The sequence below is a fragment of the Mytilus trossulus genome, chromosome 2 (genome assembly GCF_036588685.1).
Source record: "Mytilus trossulus isolate FHL-02 chromosome 2, PNRI_Mtr1.1.1.hap1, whole genome shotgun sequence".
In the NCBI taxonomy this organism is placed as follows: domain Eukaryota; kingdom Metazoa; phylum Mollusca; class Bivalvia; order Mytilida; family Mytilidae; genus Mytilus; species Mytilus trossulus.
Genome location: NC_086374.1, coordinates 9,795,444 through 9,819,640, shown reverse-complemented (window position 1 = coordinate 9,819,640; position 24,197 = coordinate 9,795,444). Strand labels below are relative to the sequence as shown.

The 24,197-nt window shown below is 32.2% G+C and overlaps 1 protein-coding gene across 1 annotated transcript in view; it reads right to left on the bottom strand.

The window, feature by feature from the left end:
* The window catches only part of LOC134704831 (uncharacterized), a 134,410-nt gene that overhangs the window by 95,151 nt on the left and 15,062 nt on the right, over positions 1 to 24,197 (bottom strand). The window contains exons 16-38 of the mRNA XM_063563613.1: positions 23,020 to 23,196; positions 22,320 to 22,572; positions 21,721 to 21,884; positions 20,581 to 20,751; positions 19,538 to 19,793; positions 18,549 to 18,718; positions 17,255 to 17,422; positions 16,617 to 16,820; positions 16,140 to 16,182; positions 15,445 to 15,605; positions 14,306 to 14,482; positions 13,733 to 13,939; positions 13,276 to 13,318; positions 12,445 to 12,605; positions 11,680 to 11,742; positions 11,193 to 11,399; positions 10,780 to 10,993; positions 9,784 to 9,886; positions 8,379 to 8,532; positions 6,175 to 6,401; positions 5,051 to 5,207; positions 2,696 to 2,924; positions 1,172 to 1,397 (exon numbers count right to left, since the gene is read on the bottom strand). Coding sequence (XP_063419683.1) covers positions 1,172 to 1,397; positions 2,696 to 2,924; positions 5,051 to 5,207; positions 6,175 to 6,401; positions 8,379 to 8,532; positions 9,784 to 9,886; positions 10,780 to 10,993; positions 11,193 to 11,399; positions 11,680 to 11,742; positions 12,445 to 12,605; positions 13,276 to 13,318; positions 13,733 to 13,939; positions 14,306 to 14,482; positions 15,445 to 15,605; positions 16,140 to 16,182; positions 16,617 to 16,820; positions 17,255 to 17,422; positions 18,549 to 18,718; positions 19,538 to 19,793; positions 20,581 to 20,751; positions 21,721 to 21,884; positions 22,320 to 22,572; positions 23,020 to 23,196 — 3,935 coding nt within the window. The remainder of the gene's footprint in view (positions 1 to 1,171; positions 1,398 to 2,695; positions 2,925 to 5,050; positions 5,208 to 6,174; positions 6,402 to 8,378; positions 8,533 to 9,783; positions 9,887 to 10,779; positions 10,994 to 11,192; positions 11,400 to 11,679; positions 11,743 to 12,444; positions 12,606 to 13,275; positions 13,319 to 13,732; positions 13,940 to 14,305; positions 14,483 to 15,444; positions 15,606 to 16,139; positions 16,183 to 16,616; positions 16,821 to 17,254; positions 17,423 to 18,548; positions 18,719 to 19,537; positions 19,794 to 20,580; positions 20,752 to 21,720; positions 21,885 to 22,319; positions 22,573 to 23,019; positions 23,197 to 24,197) is intronic.

Here is a 24,197-nt window from a genome sequence, read left to right as displayed (position 1 = left end):
TATCAGGATATAAATACAAACTAACCATGCTATCAGGATATAAATACAAACTAACCATGCTATCAGGATATAAATACAAACTAACCATACTATCAGGATATAAATACAAACTAACCATGCTATCAGGATATAAATACAAACTAACCATGCTATCAGGATATAAATACAAACTAAGCATGTTATCAGGATATAAATACAAACTAACCATGCTATCAGGATATAAATACAAACTAACCAGGCTATCAGGATATAAATACAAACTAATCATGCTATCAGGATATAAATACAACCTAACCATGCTATCAGGATATAAATACAAACTAACCATGTTATCAGGATATAAATACAAACTAACCAGGCTATCAGGATATAAATACAAACTAACCATGCTATCAGGATATAAATACAAACTAACCATGCTATCAGGATATAAATACAAACTAACCATGCTATCAGGATATAAATACAAACTAACCATGCTATCAGGATATAAATACAAACTAACAATGCTATCAGGATATAAATACAACCTAACCATGCTATCAGGATATAAATACAAACTAACCATGCTATCAGGATAAACTGACCATGCTATCAAGATATAAATACAAACTAACCATACTATCAGGATAAACTAACCATGCTATCAGGATGTAAATACAAACTAACCATGTTATCAGGATATTAATACAAACTAACCATGCTATCAGGATATAAATACAAACTAACCATGCTATCAGGATATAAATACAAACTAACCATGTTATCAGGATATAAATACAAACTAACCGTGCTATCAGGATATAAATACAACCTAACCAGGCTATCAGGATATACATACAACCTAACCATGCTATCAGGATATACATACAAACTAACCATGTTATCAGGATATAAATACAAACTAACCATGCTATCAGGATATAAATACAAACTAACCATGCTATCAGGATATAAATACAACCTAACCATGCTATCAGGATATACATACAACCTAACCATGTTATCAGGATATAAATACAAACTAACCATGCTATCCGGATAAACTAACCATGCTATCAGGATATAAATACAAACTAACCATGCTATCAGGATATAAATACAAAATAACCATGCTATCAGGATATAAATACAAACTAACCATGCTATCAGGATTTAAATACAAACTAACCATGCTATCAGGATCATCTGTGAAAGATGAAACTTCTGGTGCCGTGGTGTCATGTTGACTGGAACGATAATCAAATATCTTTTTACGTATTGTAGCAGTTCTATATCCCCAAAGTACTTTGCTTAACAGTGTCTTGGTAAAACTAGTAAACTTTAAATCAATCTCCAAGGTAACCTTTCCAGTCAGTTGAAGCTGTAGTGGTATAAGTTCCAAATACATGGATAATCTACAGAATAAAAATCTTATTAATATGCTGATTGGGGAGTTTTTGAAGATTTTTTTGAGAATTCAAAATGGTTTTTTTAATTGTTGAAGGACATATGATGGCCTATAATAGCTTACTTTCAGTTCATTTTAACTTTGATGCATATTTGTGTCATTGGCAATCAAGCATATTTCCTCATTCTTATGTTTTAACTGTGAGGGAAAAAAATCATACACACAAAATGAAATATTTTTATTATTGATTTTCTGTTGAAGTTCAATATGCCAAAGGTGTATGCAAAATTTAATAAAAAAAATTGTGACATTTTTTATTTACTGTTCCTGGACCTAAATTGAATTCCAAAGAAAAAAGCCAAATCACTGTATACAAAAACAAGTAGATATGGATTTTTTGGTAAGAAGAAGACCAAATAACATGAGTTTTCATCTCAAAACATAATAAAATAAAAGGAAAATGTGTCAGATTTGTAATTTTCCAAGTTATAATGGTATATGACTCACTGCCCAAGTTCAAACTCTGTCTGCAAGATTTAATTCTTAGCATTGTGTATGAGTTTCATAAAACTTGCATTAGGCAAACTTACATGTTTAACCCGCCATATTATGTATTTATGTGCCTGTCCCAAGTCAGTTGCCTGTCAGTCAGTGGTTGTCTTTTGTTTATGTGTTACAGATTTGTTTTTCGTTTATTTTTTGTACATAAATAAGGCTGTTAGTTTTTTCGTTTGAATTGTTTTTCATTGTCATTTCAGGGCCTTTTATATCTGACTATGTGGGCTTTGCTCATTTTTGAAGGCCATATAGTGACCTATAGCTGTTAATTTCTGTGTCATTTTGGTCTCATGTGGAGAGTTGTCTCACTGGCAATCATACCACATCTTCTTTTTTATATTAAGTCAGAATGCAGAAACGAAAAATGGCCAGACGGAAGGATGGACAGACTTTGGAAGGACAGACAAGGGTAAAACTTAATACTCTTATTCCCTACAGAAGGGGCATAATTATACGATGAAGAAGATGTGGTATGATTGCAAATAGGACAACTCTCCACAAGAGACCAATAGCCATGGCTGTAAGCAACTTTATGCTACTGTATAACTTTCTACAATAAGGTAAAAATAAAGCTGTAACATGAACAGCTGTATGTTGTTTGTTGTCTTATTGATTAATGCAGGTCTAATGAGTCAAGCTTGTTCCTTTCTGTATGCTGCATTGGCAATCATACCAGAAGTCATTATATTTATATCTTTAGTGCAGTTAGTGCAATACAGTTAACTTTCAAAATTCAGATATACTAACCCAACATCTAATGGAAACTTGCTGAATCCTATTTCGGCAGTTGTAGGGAATCTTAGTTCCATCACATAGCCATCTAGTAAGAGCACTCCACACAAAGGTCCAAAACAGAGACTAATTGACCCCCAAGCATGAGCTCCACCATAAGGTGTTATACCAGCAAATGCTTTCATTGCCATAATCTTGGCACCAACTTCAAATTTCATCCCATAGTACGCACCACATCCAAATTCTAAATTAATTACCAGATAACTCATTGAAATACATTGTAAACATCAAAATAAAGGGAATGCAGTAAAGAGATATTTCAGTTTGTTTTAAATGCTATGTTGACTTTGTAGTCCACAGTATGTTAAATCAGCATGGAATTCACAGATTTAAGGAAATAGTTTATAATCTTTCATAAAATATATGATTTTCAAGTTTACAGCGTATGAACATTGATCCAAATGACCTCTGACTAATTTTTGTCTAATTTCAAGGTTTAAAAAAATAATTCAAACTGCAACTTAAAATAATATTTTTACAATGTGCAGTGGAAAATGACAAAGTGTTTTATATAAGCACAGTAACAATGATCAGGTTAAGTTTCTGTAATGTACCCTCATACCAAATCATGTATTAGATAAAACCATAGGCAGATCCAGGGGGGGGGGGATTTGGCTGATTATATAGGGAGTCCCCCACTAAGGTCAGTCAGCACGTCCCCCCACATTTAAAATTTGTAAATAAAATTGATGGATGGGTAAATAGTAATTTTCAATTCTTTATTTTAACTGTTCAGGATTTCCAATTTTGAAATATGTCAACTTTTTCTTAGGCCACACCAATTTAATTTCTTGTTCTTCAGATTTTTGGACTTCAAAAATTGGGGCGAGCGAGCGATTTGAAAATTTTAATAAAAAAATATTTAATTTGCAAATTTTTGAGGCGAAGCTTAAAAAGTAAAGGCGAGCGATTATAATTTTTTTTTGTAAACATAAAATAGTAGGTTTTGACTATATTAAAACTTGATTTATCACTTGTACCTTGACATTTCTTTAATTTATGAAATATTTTTTCCCTGTTCAACAAGAAATAATTGAATAATTAAATCTGGTCTATGTATGTGTGACTGACAATGAGACATTTCTCCATCCAAGTCATAATCAGGTTTAGAACAACCCCTTAATGTTATGAATATCCCTTTTATAAGGGGTCATTATATAAGTTATAATATATTTTTTTTTGTAAAAACACTTTAAGTACAAAAGGGCTAATATTTTCCCAAAGAACTATAATATTTGGTATTAAATGGTCAAAACGTGCCCAAGAATTTTGTAATATTCCTGGATTTTAACCATGTTAACACATTTACTTTAACAGTTTAATATTATTCAAAATAAGTGGACCCATCCCTCTTTTAGAAAAGTTGTTTAAAATATAATGTATTTCTCCTCTTTTTGAGTAAAACATTCTAAGTTGTCAAAGGTTTTGTATAGTAGCACTATACAAATCCTTAGTATTTCTGTTTTCTTTTCTACATCAGTAAACATGGTAAAATGACCCCTTCAAGGCCCTTGTCTGGGGGAAGGTTGTTTCCAACCTGATAATAACAAACATATGTCAAAGTACGGCCTTTTACACAGAGCTTTGATCCAGACCAACCAGCAACCTATAAGGGACCACAACTTAGTATTGTACACAATTCGAACAGGAAAACCAACGATCTAATTTATATTTCCAAACGGGAAAATACCAATGAACCACATCAACAAACGATAACGGCTGAACGACAGGTTCTTGAATAAACCTGGACAGGTGCACAAACCTGCGGGTATGATCGTCACCATACATTATAATTGCAGTTGAAGGCAAATCCTTCAGACGTTCTTTGTACTTTATTTTAACAACGAACATTTTTTTTATAGGGAATACAAGTTAGGGGGAAAGAAACCAACGTTTTGTTCTGTACTGGTATTTCCGGTTATATATCTATATCGGAGCACTCCCAGGTGAAATAAATTGGTTTCATGCTGAAACAAATATTCTCGCAGATATTTACAGTGTTGTGGGGTACTGATAGGTTTAAAATCTATTATATATAGGCTAGACTGTGATTTTATAAACAAACGTTGCGATCTTTTTATAATATTTACAAAAAAAACGGTGCGGGAAATGGACATGATTTCATTTCCGGTTGCGGGAAGCGGGAATATAATAAAAATAAAAAAAATCTGTTTTGAAAAAAATAGGTGCGGGCGGGTCCGTCGAACAAGGAATCAAATTGGTGTGGCCTTAGTTAAATATTTAGGACCAAGTATAAAATTTATACACTTTTACTTAATTACATTGTAAGGCTAAATATTTCCAACTTACTAAGCCAAAGGATCAGTGGTCCAAGAGGAATTGGCTGAACATATCGGAAGAATTCAACATTTTGTCTTGGAAAAGATACATATCCCTTTACTACAAAGTCTTCAGATTTAAACATATTACTTGGATCTGATAAAACCTTGCTCACAAATTCAGATAACTGAAAAATAAATACAGTATAAGGTAAAGTACACTTAACAACAGTGACATGTAACAAATAAAAAACAAGTGAAACTGCGAGCTACTGCTCACTGATGATACCCCCGCCGCAAGTGGATAATATTAATAGTGTAAAAATATGCAAGTGTTAGGTAAACAGGAAGTTGTCCAGTGATGAATCTGAAAACGCATCACACGGTATAGCTGACTTATATAAATCCTAAAACCAAATTTCAGAAATCCTTGTATTGTAGTTCCTGAGAAAAATGTGACGAAAATTTTCAACTTGGCTATCATGTGTAAAATCATACAAGTGTTCGGTAAACAGGAAGTTGTCAAGTGATCAATCTGAAAACGCATCACACAGTATAGCTGACTTAGATAAACCCTGAAACCAAATTTCAGAAATCCTTGTATTGTAGTTCCTGAGAAAAATGCGACGAAAAATATTCATGGGACGGATGGACTGACTGAAGGACTGACGGAAGGACAGACAGAGGTGAAACAGTATACCCCCCTTTTTTAAAGCAGAGGTATAATAAGTTGGATTTAATTTTAAAAAATCCAGAATAAGAATTTAGAATTTGAAAGCAAACTCTATCTGGGATAATACAACAACCTGACAAAAGAGCAGAAAATAGCCAAAGGCTACCTATGGGTCTCCAACATAGCAAGAAATGCACAGTTAAGTTAGGTAATGAAGGATAAACCTTGGTTATCAAAATATTCCACTTAGATGATGAAAGAAGCTGTCTTTAACTTACATTAAAACTGGATTTTTTACTTCATGTTGAAAACCTCAGTTACTTTGAGATAAAGAACAGTAATGAAAGCATTGTTCTTTCACTTGTTTATGTTAATTTAATGTGTGTATAGAGGTTTTTTTATCATTAATTGATATACCATGCCCTTTTTCTTGGATTATATATACAATGACATAAATCGACAGGTTTTATATATATGCTCACCAAAGCTATTGCCAAATCTTTAATCTGTCCAATAAGTTCAGCTACAACAAGAGGGTCCATATTTTTCAAATCTAGCATGGCTTTGATGTCTCCTATTGTCATGTTTGCCAGCTTCTGTCCTAGTAATTCTACGCCAGCATTAGAAAGTCCTTGACCAACAACAAATGCCTGGTCAGCACGTCCTACGATATCTGTTGCTGTGGACAGCATACTAACAACACCTTTACCTACAAAGTTTTCAATATATGTAGTTGATGTTACATCATTTTTCAGGGAATTCAGTACAACAGGCAAAACTGACACAATGAAGGGAAGCAACAAAAACCTCACATCATGGTAAAATAATCTGGTCTTTTCTGACCCTTGTCATGAAATGTCAAAATAAAATTCATGACATTAAATTATGCTCTGAATTCATATGTAATAAATGTTTTCATCCTAACGACTGTAACTAATATTTCAGTAATTCTCCCTTCTGTCCATCAATTTCAGAGAATTGGGGTAAAATCAACAACAACTTAGGTCTGTCTTTCAAATTTTTGAATGAAAAAAAGATATGTCCACATATGGGAGAAAAGATATCACAGTGAAATATTCAATTTTACAATGGTTCTTTTAAATAAACATTACCACTGATCATAATGATTATTATTAGACTATAGCATAGACAATGTGGTAGGACCTTTCCATATATCAATAATTACCTCCCTTGACCTCAACACCTTTATCATTAGACAAAAGTACGGATAATGTAGAAGGATTATCTTGTTCTAAGGCTTTATAGATAGCAATAATTACCTCCCTTGACCTCTACCCCTTTGTCATTAGACCACAGTACAGATAATGTAGAAGGATTATCTTGTTCTAAGGCTTTATAGATAGCAATAATTACCTCCCTTGACCTCTACCCCTTTGTCATTAGACCAAAGTACAGATAATGTAGAAGGATTATCTTGTTCTAAGGCTTTATAGATAGCAATAATTACCTCCCTTGACCTCTACCCCTTTGTCATTAGACCACAGTACAGATAATGTAGAAGGATTATCTTGTTCTAAGGCTTTATAGGTAGCAATAATTACCTCCCTTGACCTCTACCCCTTTGTCATTAGACCACAGTACAGATAATGTAGAAGGAACATCTTGTTCTAAGGCTTTATAGTGGCAATAATTACCTCCCTTGACCTCTACCCCTTTGTCATTAGACCAAAGTACAGATAATGTAGAAGGATTATCTTGTTCTAAGGCTTTATAGATAGCAATAATTACCTCCCTTGACCTCTACCCCTTTGTCATTATACCAAAGTACAGATAATGTAGAAGGATTATCTTGTTCTAAGGCTTTATAGATAGCAATAATTACCTCCCTTGACCTCTACCCCTTTGTCATTAGACCACAGTACAGATAATGTAGAAGGAACATCTTGTTCTAAGGCTTTATAGATAGCAATAATTACCTCCCTTGACCTCTACCCCTTTGTCATTAGACCAAAGAACAGATAATGTAGAAGGATTATCATGTTCTAAAGCTTTATAGATAGCAATAATTACCTCCCTTGACCTCTACTCCTTTGTCATTAGACCACAGTACAGATAATGTAGAAGGATTATCTTGTTCTAAGGCTTTATAGATAGCAACAATTACCTCCCTTGATCTCTACCCCTTTGTCATAAGACCACAGTACAGATAATGTAGAAGGATTATCATGTTCTAAGGCTTTATAGATAGCAATAATTACCTCCCTTGACCTTTACCCCTTTGTCATTAGACCACAGTATAGATAGTGTAGGATTATCTTGTTCCAAGGCTTTATAGGTAGCAATAATTACCTCCCTTGACCTCTACCCCTTTGTCATGAGACCAAAGTACAGATAATGTAGAAGGATTATCTTGTTCTAAGGCTTTATAGATAGCAATAATTACCTCCCTTGACCTTTGCCCCTTTGCCATTAGACCACAGTACAGATAGTATAGAAGGATTATCTTGTTCTAAGGCTTTATAGATATCAATAATTACCTCCCTTGACCTTTACCCCTTTGCCATTAGACCACAGTACAGATAATGTAGAAGGATCATCTTGTCCTAAGGCTTTATAGATAGCAATAATTACCTCCCTTGACCTCTACCCCTTTGTCATTAGACCACAGTACAGATAATGTAGAAGGATTATCTTGTCCTAAGGCTTTATAGATAGCAATAATTACCTCCCTTGACCTCTACCCCTTTGTCATTAGACCACAGTACAGATAGTGTAGAAGGATTATCTTGTCCTAAGGCTTTCATAGTAGACTGAATTCCTGTGGTAGTATCTTTAACATCTAGGTCCATTACTTGGAGGTTTTTCATTATTTCTTCAGTCTACAAGGAATTAAATCAAATTGATCATTCCATTCAAGACTCATAATGCCTTAACATGACTTCATCTTGTCTAGGGGCTAGCAAGAATATAATAAAAAGAATGCAAAAAATAAGACAATTAAAACAAGTTACCACAGTACTGTGAAAGTACTTTAATTCGTGGGTATCAATTTTCGTGGTTTGAGCAATATTTACATGTTCGTGGGTTTTTAAATTCGTGGATTTTAGTTTAAAAAAATTAAAAAAATTAAAGCCTTTAGACACGAAGTTTGCAAATAGTCTTGATTGAAGGAAATTGCAAAGTAAACATTGACCTGTGTAAATCGGAGTGACAACACTAATTAACCCAAGATAAAGTGATCAACAGATTAAAGTCCATCAAAGGTGTTAATTAGGTAATAAACATGTCACCTAAAGGAAACAGTAACATAAACAAATGCTATATAAAGGTATCTTGAATTGTCAAATAATTCTTATGATATCAAAATCAAGCCCAGCATGAAATTATTATTTCCCATGTGTATGAGAACTATGGGGATATAAAATGAACACTTTATCATACTAGCATATCAATACCGGAAATCTGACTTTCATCGGTCAAAAATATTTTTTATGAGAATTAAAAGATCAAAAGTTGTACAGTTTATGTTATTAAAAATAAAATGGGTATAATCTTGCATGCAGGTGTAGTTCTGTGACTGCTATTGAAGTATTCTCAGATTTGGCAATATTCAAAACATGCTCTTGAACATACATGTATCAGTAGTCAAACATAAATGGGTGATCTTTCCAAGTCTTGATTTGGACAATGGTTGCTTTATTTCGTTGGACACTTAAATTCGTGGATAAAGTCATCCACGAAAACCACGAAAATTGGTACCCCACGAATAAAAGTACTTTTACAGTATTTGAATGCAGCAACGTTTAAAATTTTCTTTTGTTTTCAGCATAATAAAATACATTGAAATGCTCTACAGAAAAGTTTGATTGATAGATCCAAAAAGTGCTCAGATGTTACAACTCATCATTGTTAGGCTGAACACCCAAGCATGCACACCACCATACAGTGTTATACCAGCAAATGCTTTCATTGCCATAATCTTGGCACCAACTTAAAAATTCACCCTATATAGCACCACATCCAAATTATGTACACAGAAAGTTAAATTTTAATTCATAACTGATTTCATGGTGTTGCACTTTTCATAATGAAACAACATTTTTTTTAATCTCTAAATGATGAAAACTTACTTCCAAATGTTTAACATCTGACATGTATTCTTTGATTTCAGCTGATGATGCTCCTCTTTCCATTAGATTTCTGAGTCCTGTCTTTAGATCAGCAATATTTACTCTAAAATAAATGGCATGATGACATTATTTCATGTTTTCTTTACCAAACTGAGTAAAATTTAAATTGTATGATGCCTGCCCAACATAAACTTGGGTAGAGTATTGGACTCAATATCAAACATATCAAATTCACATACACTACCGTGCCAAAAAGTGAAGATACTTTAACAACGTCATGTCAATTATGGGTTGAATTTGACAACTTTAGCTGTTTTCTCGGTAATTAAGTTGGAGTATCTTTCTTTTTGCACACTATGAAGGTTATAAGTATTGTGTATTGTGTTTCTTGTGGTTAGTACTTAACTTAAGGTTTTAGTAATGAAAGGTGTGTGTGTATCAAATTATATTCAAGTTATGTAAAAGGCAACGTTATATAAACAATAGGCAATGTAAACAAAAGGTAACGTTAGTTTCGATAATAACTTAGTAAATGAACAGCGGCTAATACTTGACAATAAGGTTGGTCATTGACCTGATATGTCACTGGAAGTTTGAAAATGTCTGCTTTGTTTAAAATCTTAATTAGTTTTGTGAATGTCCCCAAAATGCAAAGAACTGTAATTTTTGGGGGAAAATGACATTGCAGCATTACATAAGGCTGGTATGAAAGGACCTGAAATCCAACGAAAAGTGTGTTGTTAAAAATACATCAGAATTTGTGCAGCAAATGTAAAAAAGAGGCTGGGCCACCAAGGGGCAGACTTCAGGTGGTCCCTTACATGGCATATCATTCATATGGAAAAATTAATACCACTTGGATATAAATGTAGTGTTTGAATTGACCCTGCCAATTTATAATGTAAATCAAGATGGTTTGAAAGACATATTCTCATCTGATGCATTAAAATTAGTACTGTTTATTTTGTTCAATATGATTAACCATTGTGATCTTACCCATCCACACTCCTTCTCCTTCTCCTCCTCTTACCACTAGTACATGTAGGTCTGACTAAGGAAACTTCCTCTGCTAGAGTTAAAGTCTGACAGCCAATATCCTTAATATAACAAGTCTTCAAGGACATAGTGACCTTGTACAGAGATGATGAGGATTCTATGACATCAACCATTAAATCAAATACATCATTTACTTTCTCTGATACAGATGATCCTGAAGAATAGAATATTTTTAGTTACAAATTTAGATACTTTGACTTCTAAAAAATATTTTATACACTTAAAAATTTTCATTCAAACTTTTATGTCCAGGAAATTGAAAGTGATTTTTCTTTAAAATCAGAAGCTGTCAATATCAAAACTTTAAAAAAAATTAATTGTTTCTTGCTCATATAGTCATGGTATATAAATACCTGTTAAAGAATCAAGTCCACTTTTTGTCCAGGTCTTTCGCTCTATGTTCCCATCAATCACATCACACTGGGATATTTTCAGCATGGTTTCTACATTCCTGGACCCTGAGATGAAGTTTGAGCCTACACAACACTCAATCCCTTGGCAATCACTGGTCAAGTGACAACCAGACATGGAAGATATTGGTGATGGTACACTATTACAACCTGTTGCAAAAAAAAAAGAATTGATCATACAAATCATATTGTAATATAAAACTAGAAGTCCTGCCAGGAGAGCTCACATAAAGTCATTGCAAAGTCCATGGTTTACTGAAAGAAACTCCAAAAATTATTCTGACCACTTGCAATTGGCAATCATACAAAACATCTTATTTCTATATCCTATATGCAGGTTTTGAACTTCTAATGCAACCCAAAACATGCAAGTTTGCCTATATATAGAATTTTTCTAACACATGTGTATCTTAATATCTGAGGTACTTACCATTCAGAAAGTCTCCATTATAAGAGGTACAGTAAGATGGTTTCCAGAAATCGAATGCAAGACCTGTAAGCAAAAGTATATTCATTATGTCCTCGCCAAATTTTTTAACTTTCTTACTACTTGTTGAAATTCATTAGTTCAAATGGGCAATTGGGAACATTACTTGGCTCATCAGATATGAGAGGCTTAAACTTATAAAACTAAATATATGAAAGGGAGACATTATTACAGCCAATTCAATATTTTAAAATGGTTACTGTAAATTCAGAAATTATTGGGAGATTTTTATTATTGCGATAAATGCGATAGACTTGTAACCGCAATAATTTAAACTCGCATTTTGATATATTTCATATAAATTAAACAGGATTTTTCTCAAAATCGTAAAAATTAAAATCGCATTTAGGTCTAAAATGACAAAATCGCAATAATAAATGCACGCAATAATATCTGAGTTTACAGTATGCGCAGAATGACCACAGTTATCTCCCTTTTATATCAAATTTTACAAATCTAATAAACAGTTTGATGAAAAACTTATACATTTCAAATGATCTCTCTGAATCAGTGTAATCACATATATTCTGTAAAACTGTCCAGTACAGTTGTTTATGATTGTTGTGAACACAAGACAGAAGGTCTATACAAATAAGTGAAGGATTAGCCCATTTTGGATAATGCCAGTGAATTTTTCACTGAATCAAATACTTCAAAATAAATCCATGATTGAACACAATATGAAAGTAGACTTCATAAAGTACTTACCCCCCAGAGGTTGAGTCTGATTGCAGACCTCATACTTCAGCTGAACATTATTTAATATAGAGTATTCTGTAAGACATGTATTGTTGTTTGCCTCAAAACAGAGTTTTATCTCAGCATCAACTGAGAATTTACTCTCAGATGGGATATTGTAGATAGTAAAACTGAAATGAAATCAGACAACATTTATTAAAATATCCTCCAAAAATGCTGAATTTTGAAACTCTTGATTAATATTTTTCCATCTTCATTCACAATGAGGCAAGTACCTCCTGATTTATTCTCAAAGGGACTTCTGGTAACACTTTTGGGAACCACTATATCATCTATGATGTCAGTGGCTATCATTTTGTATAAGTTTTATTATATGCCAAGGGTTAATATTGTTCATCATAAAGAAGACTTGAAAAAATACAAAAGATTCAACAAGAACTATGAGTGAAACCATGGCATGGAAAATTTACAGTCTTCTTTTTAAAAAGTTAGACCATAATTATAATTATGTATGCTCGTTCAATGGTAGTAATTCATAACAATTCATTTTGGATCAACTCAAGACTACTCCTTGTAAATATGCCTGGAAAGGGAACTCCCTAATCTTCACTGCACAAAGCTACTTTATAAAAAAAAGAAAAAAAGAGTGAGATGAATAAAACTTCTCAAAAACTATCAGTGTAAAGAACAAGAATGAAAGTAATGAGTTTTGATATATAATTGATTTCCAATATTTCATGGAATACTTGACACAAGTATATCAGCCTAAATTTCTCTTGATTCAAAGGCATTATTGTCATATAATATTTTTAAAGTTCCAATGCATATTTAACATTTTACCTTAATGAGAATACACCATGAAGTCTTACATTCTGTATTTTTCCTGTAAAGAAAATAATTCTTCATTTTGATTTTAATCAAATACCATCATGCTGGTATAATTTAAGTCATTTGGTTAAGAGGTTTATAGAAAATGCACTCCTACATTTAATTATAGCTAAGAGTATCTTGTTTGCTAGCAACATTTAAATTTCTGAGTCCGCGTGTTGTACTAAAGTCTAGCAGATTTAGAGTACATTCATATCTCATTAATATTTTATTGTCTTAGCTATACATGAAATATCAACCATAACACATTTTGAACAATTAAGAAGTGATTAGAATCTAACATTTAAATACTTCATTCTTAACTCTATCATAATTCAGGTGAGATCTATTGCTGATCAGTTTCTAATGAAACTTTTTTAATTTTTTGCAGACAGTGGTTAAAATTCCTTCTGTAGATTATATATCTTACCCCACTGATAGTTTAACATTTGGAACTCATAATGCCAATCTTCTATAGACACCTTGAGCATATAAGAGCAAGTACCCAGATGTATGGTTGATTTTAACGATCGACGGAGAACGTTGTTATACACACAGCAGGAGAACTGTGAACAGGATGGCATGTGACATGCAATATCTCCCGATAAAGTTGGTAAGGTTGTCACACTAGGACATTCTGAAAACAAATATTGAAACATCACTACCAATTTATTTAACTATATACTTTATGTAAACTGTAGCCATAAAGCAATCTCACTACTTTAAGTGTTAATTAGGATCTATCCCTCTTTTTATCTAGATTTTGTAAGAGCTAATTCCCTTTAGAATACAACAATTTTTTTCTCAAATGAATAGCTGAAATTAAAATTTCATAACAAAATTTCAGAAAATAGTCATTTAATAATTGGTAAATTCTGATTACACAAACAAGTTCATCACTTGAAGCATTGGCATTGTTTATTCAATCACCAGTTTATTACAATAAAGAGAAAGTGGGCTTCTTAAACCTCTATGTGAACTATTGCCTATTCATATAATTTACCATTAATCCAACCATTTACTGCATCTTTGTAAGGTGACACTGTAAGACTACAGCTATCAGAATATCCCATATAGTCTGATAAACCAAGCTCTGTAATCAATCTATCTGATGTTATATCTGTTAGAACTGAGTTTACAGTCAAACCCCTATCATTCAACCAGTTAGTCAGTGAGAAATCTGAAAAATACAATGTCATTTGATATAACAGTTTACAGTCAAACCTCTTCCACTCAACCAGTTAGTAAGTCAGAAATCTGAAAAATATAATTCCAAGTTTAAAGTCAAACCTCTATTACTCAACCATTTAAGTCAGAGTGAAATCTGAAAATGCAATGACATCAGTTATGATTGAGTTCACAGTCAAATTCACTCAACCAGTAATAAAGTCATAGTGAAATCAGAAAGTACAATGCCATCAGCTATTACTGAGTTTACAGTCACACTTTCATCACTCAAAGCACGGTGGGATAGGGGGAGCAGGGAATTTTTATCTCTACCTATATGAAGGTTTATAAAGATGTGACTCTGGAATGGGTCCCTTTTTTACATATCAAATATATCATTGGGTTATAATTTCACCAAGGTAATATGTTAAGGGGTCAATAATTTTCATCTTTTCATTAATTTTTGTATTATTTGTAAATGCTGTTTTACCGGTTTTTTTTAAAACCAAGTCAAGATGTAAAAAAATTAAAATGTATTAACTTAAAAATATATGAATGGGTTGTGATTTTGCCATAAAATATGTTTATGGGTCAGGACTTTCCAAGACTACAATATATGAATTGTGGTTTTGTTTAAATCCCAGCTGCACATCTGTACCCAAAAAACAACATATTGAGACCACCTGTGACTCAACCATTTAGTCAGTAAAAAATCTGAAAATACAATGCCATCTGTCATTACTTAAATAATCTTTGAATTAAACAATTGGTGGATTGGAACAGTAGCTTTTTAATTATTTGATTATATAATAACTTATAAAGTATCAATGGTTCACTAACATTATAACGATGCACGAGTCCAGGACTACAATAATCAGGTCAGTCAATAAAATAAAATGTATCATATGAGATAAAAACTTAAGATGACCAGTTCTCATACTAGTTACACCATACTGAAGACAAAAGTTTACTTACCAGGATTCAAGAAACCAGCAGATATATCACATGATCCATAGCTGATATTACTGGTCAGTAATGAGACTTGATAATCACATGGGGTTTTATCAGTGTAACAGACAGACAGACTCAAATCTACCAGATAGTGGTGATCATCTTCTACTTTTTCTATAGTATACCTAGTAATTAAAGCATAAAAAATGTTACTTTCATATAAAAAATATTTGAAGAAACCTTTTTGACATATTATAGCACAAAACTAGTTGGTAAGTCACATGCATGTGGTGTACAATTAGAAAATACAACAATCTTACATTGTAGACATATGAGTATCATTTCAAATTTATTAAGGACCTTTTTTGCAACATTTTAAAAATAATGAAAAAATGATTTTATGACCTGTTCTTTCTTTTTTGCTTTTATGTAATGTCAAAATGTTAACTTTAAAATATAAACTGTGTTGTATTTCTATAACATTAAGTAACCTTAAATAAAAGAGAACCTGACAGATATCTCATTTTTTACAGGTTTTTGATTCTTTCTGACTGAAATGATTTCTAAATGTTTGTGGAGAATGGTTTGTGTTTGCTTATATAAACAAAATATTGAATGAAATCAAACTGTTGGGTTGGTAAGAAATGAAACATCCACTACTGCAGAAAAACTTATGTATCATAACTATATCAAACAGAAATTCTAACTGTAGTACTTACATCATATTTATTATCCCAGAAAGTGAGAAAGTTTCACTGTTGCCTGAAAAACAACACAATTCTACAGTTAGTAAATGCTTGGGACTATTTTAAACTTGCAGTGAGGTGAGTGCTTTTGCTCTGTGTTGAATGCCTTACTATGACTTTGAGATGAAGAACGGTAATAAAAGCACTGATCTTTTGCTTTTTGTTAGTTTTTTGCAATAACAAAAGGAAGAACAGACAAGAAACATAATGGCTATACATTTTTGTAAGGTGCATAAAAATTCTGAGTCAAAGAAAAAAAGACTCCACCAATTTAAGAGGCAAAAAAAATGTAAAATTGAAATAATTAACCATTACACATAAATTTGCTTAGACTATTTATTACTCTTTTAGGAGTGACATTCTTTAAGAGTTTTGAACAGTGCTTAAAACCTACAAATAACTGATTATTTCACAAACAGAGGGTAATTTATATTTTCTAAGAAATACTACCATAATTCAGATCTGTAAGTTTAGTTTTTGTTTGCAACTTTCCTATCTGTAGATGCATTGTATTCCTACAGTCTTCTATCTGTAATGCCACTGGTATTGTTTTATTTATCTGAGGCAAAGTAATACAGCAGATCACACCATCACATGTCGAAGTCACAGAACAAATCATCCAGCTTGGTAAAACTGGCAGAACCAAACTACAACCTACAAAAAACATTATCTCAAGAATAGATAGTTCTCATTTTTACAAACATGTTGGCAATTATCAAATTCATTTGTTAAACATGCAATTTTTGTTTTGGCAGCAAAATGGCTTAATAATCAAAATGAACCAAGTGGTTGAAAAAAACAGTAGGATCAAAGTCTGCCAATAAAATATTGACACTTTTCTCTTTTCAAGGAGTTTTAACAAACTGTATCACAACTTTTCCTAAATAATGTCAATAATTATTTGTTTGACTGACAGAAAACATGAAATTGCTCTACTTGAAAGTTTAGCCCTAGGTTACCATAACACAATGCATTGTCCTATTCTAAGGTGTTTGTCATGAAGGTATTACCATTACCTTAAACAATTTTAACTGATATACAAAAACAAAAGCCTTGAATCAACCAACCAAATCATAAAATAGTTTTACCTGCTGTGTGGTCAATATCAAAATCTGTGAAAATTTCTGTACAAGTTTGGTCTGTGACAAATTTTCTAATTCCCCACTCCTGCAATAAATATTCAACAGACCACTGTGGTAGTATGTCCATTTTCGCTGGTAAACTGTTGCTAGAAAGCCATGATTCTAGGTCAAATCCTGTAAGGTGAAAATAAATATCATTATTAATAAACAGGATCCATACATGTTCAGTGGTTGTCGTATGTTTATGTGGTTTGTGAGTGTTTCATTTTTCTCATTTGTTATATAGATAAGAATGTTGGTTTTCCCATTTGAATGGTTTTACATTCTAATATGACGTTCTTCTTTAGCTTTGGGTACAAAGCCATGTTCTAATTCGAATAGAACATGGGCTGCACGTGATTGACGTCACAATTGAAATTGCAACGTCAGATGAATTTTTAACAACACCAGGGATCAAAATGGACATTTTTGTTGGTGTTGTTCGCTAGGAAATTAAATAAAAACATTCTTAAAGTAAGTTTAAATGTTTCTGTTCTTTTTTTATTGACAAACTGTTGAATTTTTTAAAACGTTTTTGTTCATCAAATCAAAATGGCGACATTTCGAGCATCTACTATAGGTCCGCTCCGAAGTACAAAAGTTCAAAATATTCCTATTAGAATCGAAATAATTCTATCGTGCCATGCTCTATGCTCATTTTAACATGGGTAGGCATTATATTTGTAAACATTTAATACCTCGCTAACGCTTGGTATTAAGATATTAACAAATATAATGCCTACCCATGTTAAAATGAGCATAGAGCATGGCATGAAAGAATTATTTCTTAACTAGTAATTTTTGGGCCCTTTAAAGCTTGCTGTTCGTTGTGAGCCAAGGCTCTGTGTTAAAAACTATACCTTGACCTGTAATGGTTTACTTTTATAAGTTGTGGATAGGATGGAGAGTTGTCTCATTGGCACTCATACCACATCTTCCTATATCTATATGATATGCTCAATATCAAATATAAAATATAAACATCAATTTGCATATTTACAATTTAACACTGATTATTTTTTTTATATCTTATAAATAATTATTTGACCTTTTTTAAAAACATTTTTTATCTTATGTTCCTGATATGTCTTTTATATATATATGAAATACTCCTCTGGCACCAATTCTGGTATCTAAGATGAGTTTATTCAGAATATTTGTTATAAGGGAAAAAAACATAACCACCCCCTTTTGAAGTTGATCGTTCCATTATTCATGTTATATTACTAAAAGTTAAGCTATCATTGTGCACATTAATTACCTGGAACTGGGAAATCACTTTTCCAATCACATGCAGATTTTGGAAGTTTATGACCTTTGAAAATCTGTACTGAATGATAACATGGTACAGAAACATCAGCATCTACACAAACACTCACTGTCATATCTATCATGATGTTACCCTCTGTCTCTAAATCATACAAGGTCAATCTGAAAAAATTACAATGTAAACACTTAATCTATCATGATGTTACCATCTGTTTCTTAATTATACGATGTCTTATCTATTAAAGTTACAATGTATAAGGTTGCATTTCTGTACAATGCAATTCCCCATGGGAACTCCTTTTACGTCTAAGACTGTACCACTTTTACTATGAAGTTTTGGAAAAAATCTTATCCTAGAATTGAAAGTTCATATGCACCACAATTTTTTTCAAAGGTCAAAATATAGGGCTGTGCGGCATATTTTCAACGTTTTTATGCCCTGAACTTCTCAGAGTTTAAACTAACTCTAATTTTCTTTTAAAACTACCCTTACCTCCAATGTAAGGTTACCACAGATTTCAATGTAAACAATATTTACATGTATATTTACTGGTAACATTCCCAAGTTATGTCTCTGTGAGATTGAACGCATGGAGCATAACTTGGAACCAGTGTGTAAACAAAATTAATTTTCTATGAATATTCAAGATCTCCCCAAAAGAGGCGTGTTTTGAGAAACAGTTGTATTTACAAAGTGCAACCTATAAACTCAGGGGCATATTTATCATGATGTTACCCTCTGTTTCTAGATCATACAATGTCAATATAAAATAAACAAAAAATTAACAAACTGTTGACACAGAAATATGTTTTGTTCTTTTTTTTTTTTTTTTTAATTATTATGCAAAAAATACCCTTATTTTTGTTTTGGCATAAAGAGAACCTATAGTATCTGACTAATTATCTTACCGGACTCTACTGGGTCCCCTGACTTTTATTTTGGCATAAGAAGTAATTATAATATCTGACTAATTATCTTACCCGACTCTAACTAGTCCAAACAGCCACATCTCTACTGGTGTCCCCCACTGGAAGTTCATCAGGTCTTTGTTTAACTCCAGTTTTTCTATCCTGACCTTTAGCTTGAACAAGCACATATTAATACTGACTTCTGCTTCATAAGACTGACCTATCTTGTCCACTTTCGTACAACATTGTACTGTGTTACAGGAGTCTGTTATATAGCATGCTGTATTCACAGGTAATGATGGGAGACTGGTACTCATAGGGTTACAACCTTCAAAATAGTACAGTAGCTTTTAAAATTTGAAAAACACTTTCATGTTCTGTAGAAAGTCTTCACTTTTATAGGAATTCTGTCTAGCTGTTTTCTCAGGTAGAAATCACAACAGATATGTATATGCTTATAACTGGGCAATAATTTCCAGGCTTCATCCTCTTAATTGTTATAATTTCTTATATACTGTGGACTCATTATTATTCGTTGGATACCAATTTTTAATGAATTTTGTGGGTATAGGGTGAACCACGAAACTAAATGTTCAACAAGTGACAAATTTTCTAAAGGCTTGTTTAAAGACTTCAGCAAAACCATGAAAATTAAATGTCCGTGAACATGCAAGTTTTCCTTCATCCATAAAAATTAGTGTCCACTAAAATAAAAGAATCCACAGTATCATAATTGGTTTAAATCTAACCATTCAGATGAATCATTTATTCATACATTAGATTAATGATTTTGAAGATGGGACCGTGAAAATGGGGAACAATCTCTAATTTGGCATTAAAATTAGAAAGATCATACCATAGGGAGCATGTGTACTAATTCTCAAGTTGATTAGACATCAGCTTCTTCAAAAACTACTTTGACCAAAAACTTTAACCTGAAGCGGGACAGACGGGCAAATGGAAGGAAGGACGAACGAATGAACGCACAGACCAGAAAACATAATGCCCATAAATGGGGCATGAAAAATAATGCACCTTTAATATTTCTATATAATAAATGCAATATGATTTTTGTTAAATTAAAAAGATCAAAATTAAAGCATAATTATACATACCATTATTCCAGCCTGTTCCAGTGTATGGTAGGTCAGACATTGAACACTTTTCATCCATTAAGAATTCAGTTATGCCTAGAACATCTCCTAATTTCTTCCTCTGATAATCATTTAAGATGGCACCCCTACTGAGTCCAAAGGAATCTTTTATGTATTTATCAAATGAAAATTCTGGAAAGAAATATTTTAAAACAAATATACAAATGTCCTTTTTTTTCTTTTCTTCATTTTAGATGTTTTCATGTTTCGTGCTAATCTAGTAAGTCAAGCTATTTCCAAGTGATTTTGACAGTTTGACAGATTATTTTGTACAGCTACACAATTTTTCCATGTAAAGAGCTATTTGAGCACTCCCAAACATGTTTAGTCCTGCCTTACTCTGTATGTGTGTGTCCAGAGTTTATCTTATGTTGCTGTTTGTTTGTTACTTTTGTTTTTCCTGTAATGTTTTGTTCACATTGTTTTTTAATTAGATCACAGGGCATTTTATAGTAGACTTTAGGTTATTAGTTTGGTCATAGATGAAGACAGCATATTATTTTGCCTCTGCTTGATAGTTGTCTCTATAATACAAGTGGGAGGTATAGCTAGATATAACAAGGTTTAATCCACTATTTTATGGACTCCCCCTTTCTAAATTTGTAACAAAGCTTGAAGGGTTTTGAGGTTATGGATAAATAATGAGTACCACAGCAGTGACAAATAGGTTCACAATGGCATTTTATCATGAAGATTTTTAGATGGTTTCAGTTTATTAATAGGGTTTTAGGAGAAGCAGATACAAATGTATTTATAGTATGAGGATATGACAAAATAAACACTAAAAATCATTTTTTAAAAGAATTGAAAATAAGAGCCTATGAAGAATTCACAAAATACAAAAGTTGGATCTAGAGTGATTATTCTATCAATTTGTATCACCCACTAAAGACATACCATGGTTAATACTTACTATAAGAATATATTAAAACACCGACTTTAAAAGTCAGGAATAGTTGTTATATGTATTCATTTGATGTGTTTGAGCTTTTGATTTGTCATTTGATAAGTGACTTTCTGTTTTATATTTTCCTCATAGTTCAATATTTTTGTGAATTTACTTTTAAATTGTGTGATAAGTAAAGGAATTAATGTTTTTACCTGGATCAATGAAGTTGTTTTCCCATTCACATACAGATTTAGGTAGTATAGCATTATCTAATACAGGAACAGTTATCATACAGGGTCCACTGGACTCCAAACAAATACTCAACTCAAGGTTAACTAAGAACTGCCTCTTATACTTCAAATCTTCTATGTCATAACTGAATAAACAAGTCATTATATATGAACTTCAACAAATTTGTTCTCCATTTATTATAAAAATTGAACATCTATTCAAATTTTTCATTTGATTATATATACATTAAATATAAGTTTGATTTGATTATGTAATTTTAGATGGCTGTGTAATTGAGGATCAAGGAAATCCCTATTCAGGTAAAATCTGATGGAGTTATTTGTGAACTAAATCTTGAACTTGAACTTCATACATTAATTGGCCTTTTTAACTTTTTTGATTCAAGTGTCACTGATGGTCTTTTTTTACATGAAACTCTTGGTTTAAGTGTAAAAAATTTCAATCCTATTTAAATCTATGATAAGTTAATTGAGTGTTCCAATTAAATAACTGTAATAAACTTATTTTCACTTTTACATTCCCCATGATTTGTCCATTAACATGTTTACTGATAACTTACTCAAGGCGAATTACTCCAAAGAGATAGATGTGATCTTTCTTTCCAAATTGATAATCCACCAGACTAATGTTGACTGTCAGTTTCTCTATCTGTACCTCCAGTGTATACTGACAAGGGTCAATCCTGACAGAGGTTGTAATAGATCTACTGATCAGATCTACATCAGTACAGCATGTGATACCAGTACAGTAGTCTCCAACATGACATCTGGTTGAGGCAGGGAGACTGGGAAGAACAATGTCATTTGGACAGTCTGTGAAAGCAAAAGAACATTGACAGCAATTATCCATATATGTATGCCTTTCCCAAAATTTTTATTATATCTTTGTCCTTATAATGGAAATGAATTTAAAAAGTTTGCATTTGTTTTTTAAAAACCAGGAGTTGGTTTCACAAAAAAAAACTTATGACTAAGATTGATACGGAAAAAATGGAATTTTATTTTTACAAAATTTACTTCTGGATACAAGCTTCTGTCCAAGTTTGGTACAAATCCAGGATAGTTGAAGAAAGTTATTAAAATTTTAAAGACTTTAACCACAGAGTGAATATTTGTGGATGCCTACTACGACAGAAAGTAGGATCGATGTGTCTTGCTTTTTCAACTGAAGTCAAAGGCTCAACAATAATATGAAACCTTTGTGACATTGATGATTTCTGCCTTTTTGGTTTTTTAAGATATCTATCATGACGGTCTTACCATTGTTCCATCCATCAATATTAGGTAGGAATGGTGAATCTTGTTGGTCACACTGATTCTCCAATAGGAATGGTGATAATCCAAGAGTTTCTAACAATTTCTTGGTGATTTCTGATGACAAAGAACTCACAGAAGTACTCAACCCACTGTTAACAAGAAAGTTTTCAAGGGAAAAACCTGTAAAATAAAATATTCAATATCATTCCAAATAAACTGCTTATTAATAATATTAACCTTTCATTTATACTTTTAACTGTGTAAAAATTTTGTCAAGTGTTCATTAAAGTTAATTGCTTTCAATCATGCAAATTCTTGTCATGTCAAATGTTAATTGATTAAACCCTTTCCTCCATAGATTTTTTTTAAATACTTGATTTGCATAGGATATTTCAATAAATAAAATTCATCAGGTTTAAAGTATTGATGCATTGTTAAAACGAATATTTCATCAATAAAATTCCAGTCAGATATTCTCATGAAAATTCTCTTTATATTAGATAAAACTCAAATCAAGTCTTATAAAGTTTTTTCTTAGGCAAGAAGTTTCAACTGAGGTACTACACAGACATCAAGAGGCGTCATTATAGAGTAAAGGGGGTGGCGTCAAAAGGCGTCATTATGAAAGAAAGGGTTCAAGATCAACATATTATATAGAGGAATTCATCTAGTAACCTTTTTCATTTACATTATCACAAAATTAAGCATAAATTTAGAACAATTTTAGCATGTCCATAACAAATGTGTTTCAATGCAATGCGACTTCCACTTAATGGTAAACCACCCTTGTCCAAATCTGAAGATTTATATAAAGGCTCAAGACCACAGTTTATGATCCTGCTTTTTTTTGTCCACCAATATAGTTTGTTTTAATTAGAGTGTATTTTTCCTTGATTTTGTTTCTTTCCCTTCCTCCTTCATTTCTTAGTTCTTTGGGGGTGAAAATGAAACAAGAGAGGTGAAATAAACTTTTGGATGTTGTATCTTAACTGATTTTGAAATGGAAAGAGTGATTAGGCCAACATACCTGCCAACTTTCACGATTTAGGCGTGTATTACACGATTTTGACCCTTTGTCACGATTGCACGATCGTGATCGTGAAAAACCCTTTAAAACACGATTTTGTGAAAATCTACACGAAAAATATGATGGTTCCCGATTTTGAACTGTGTCCAAGGAA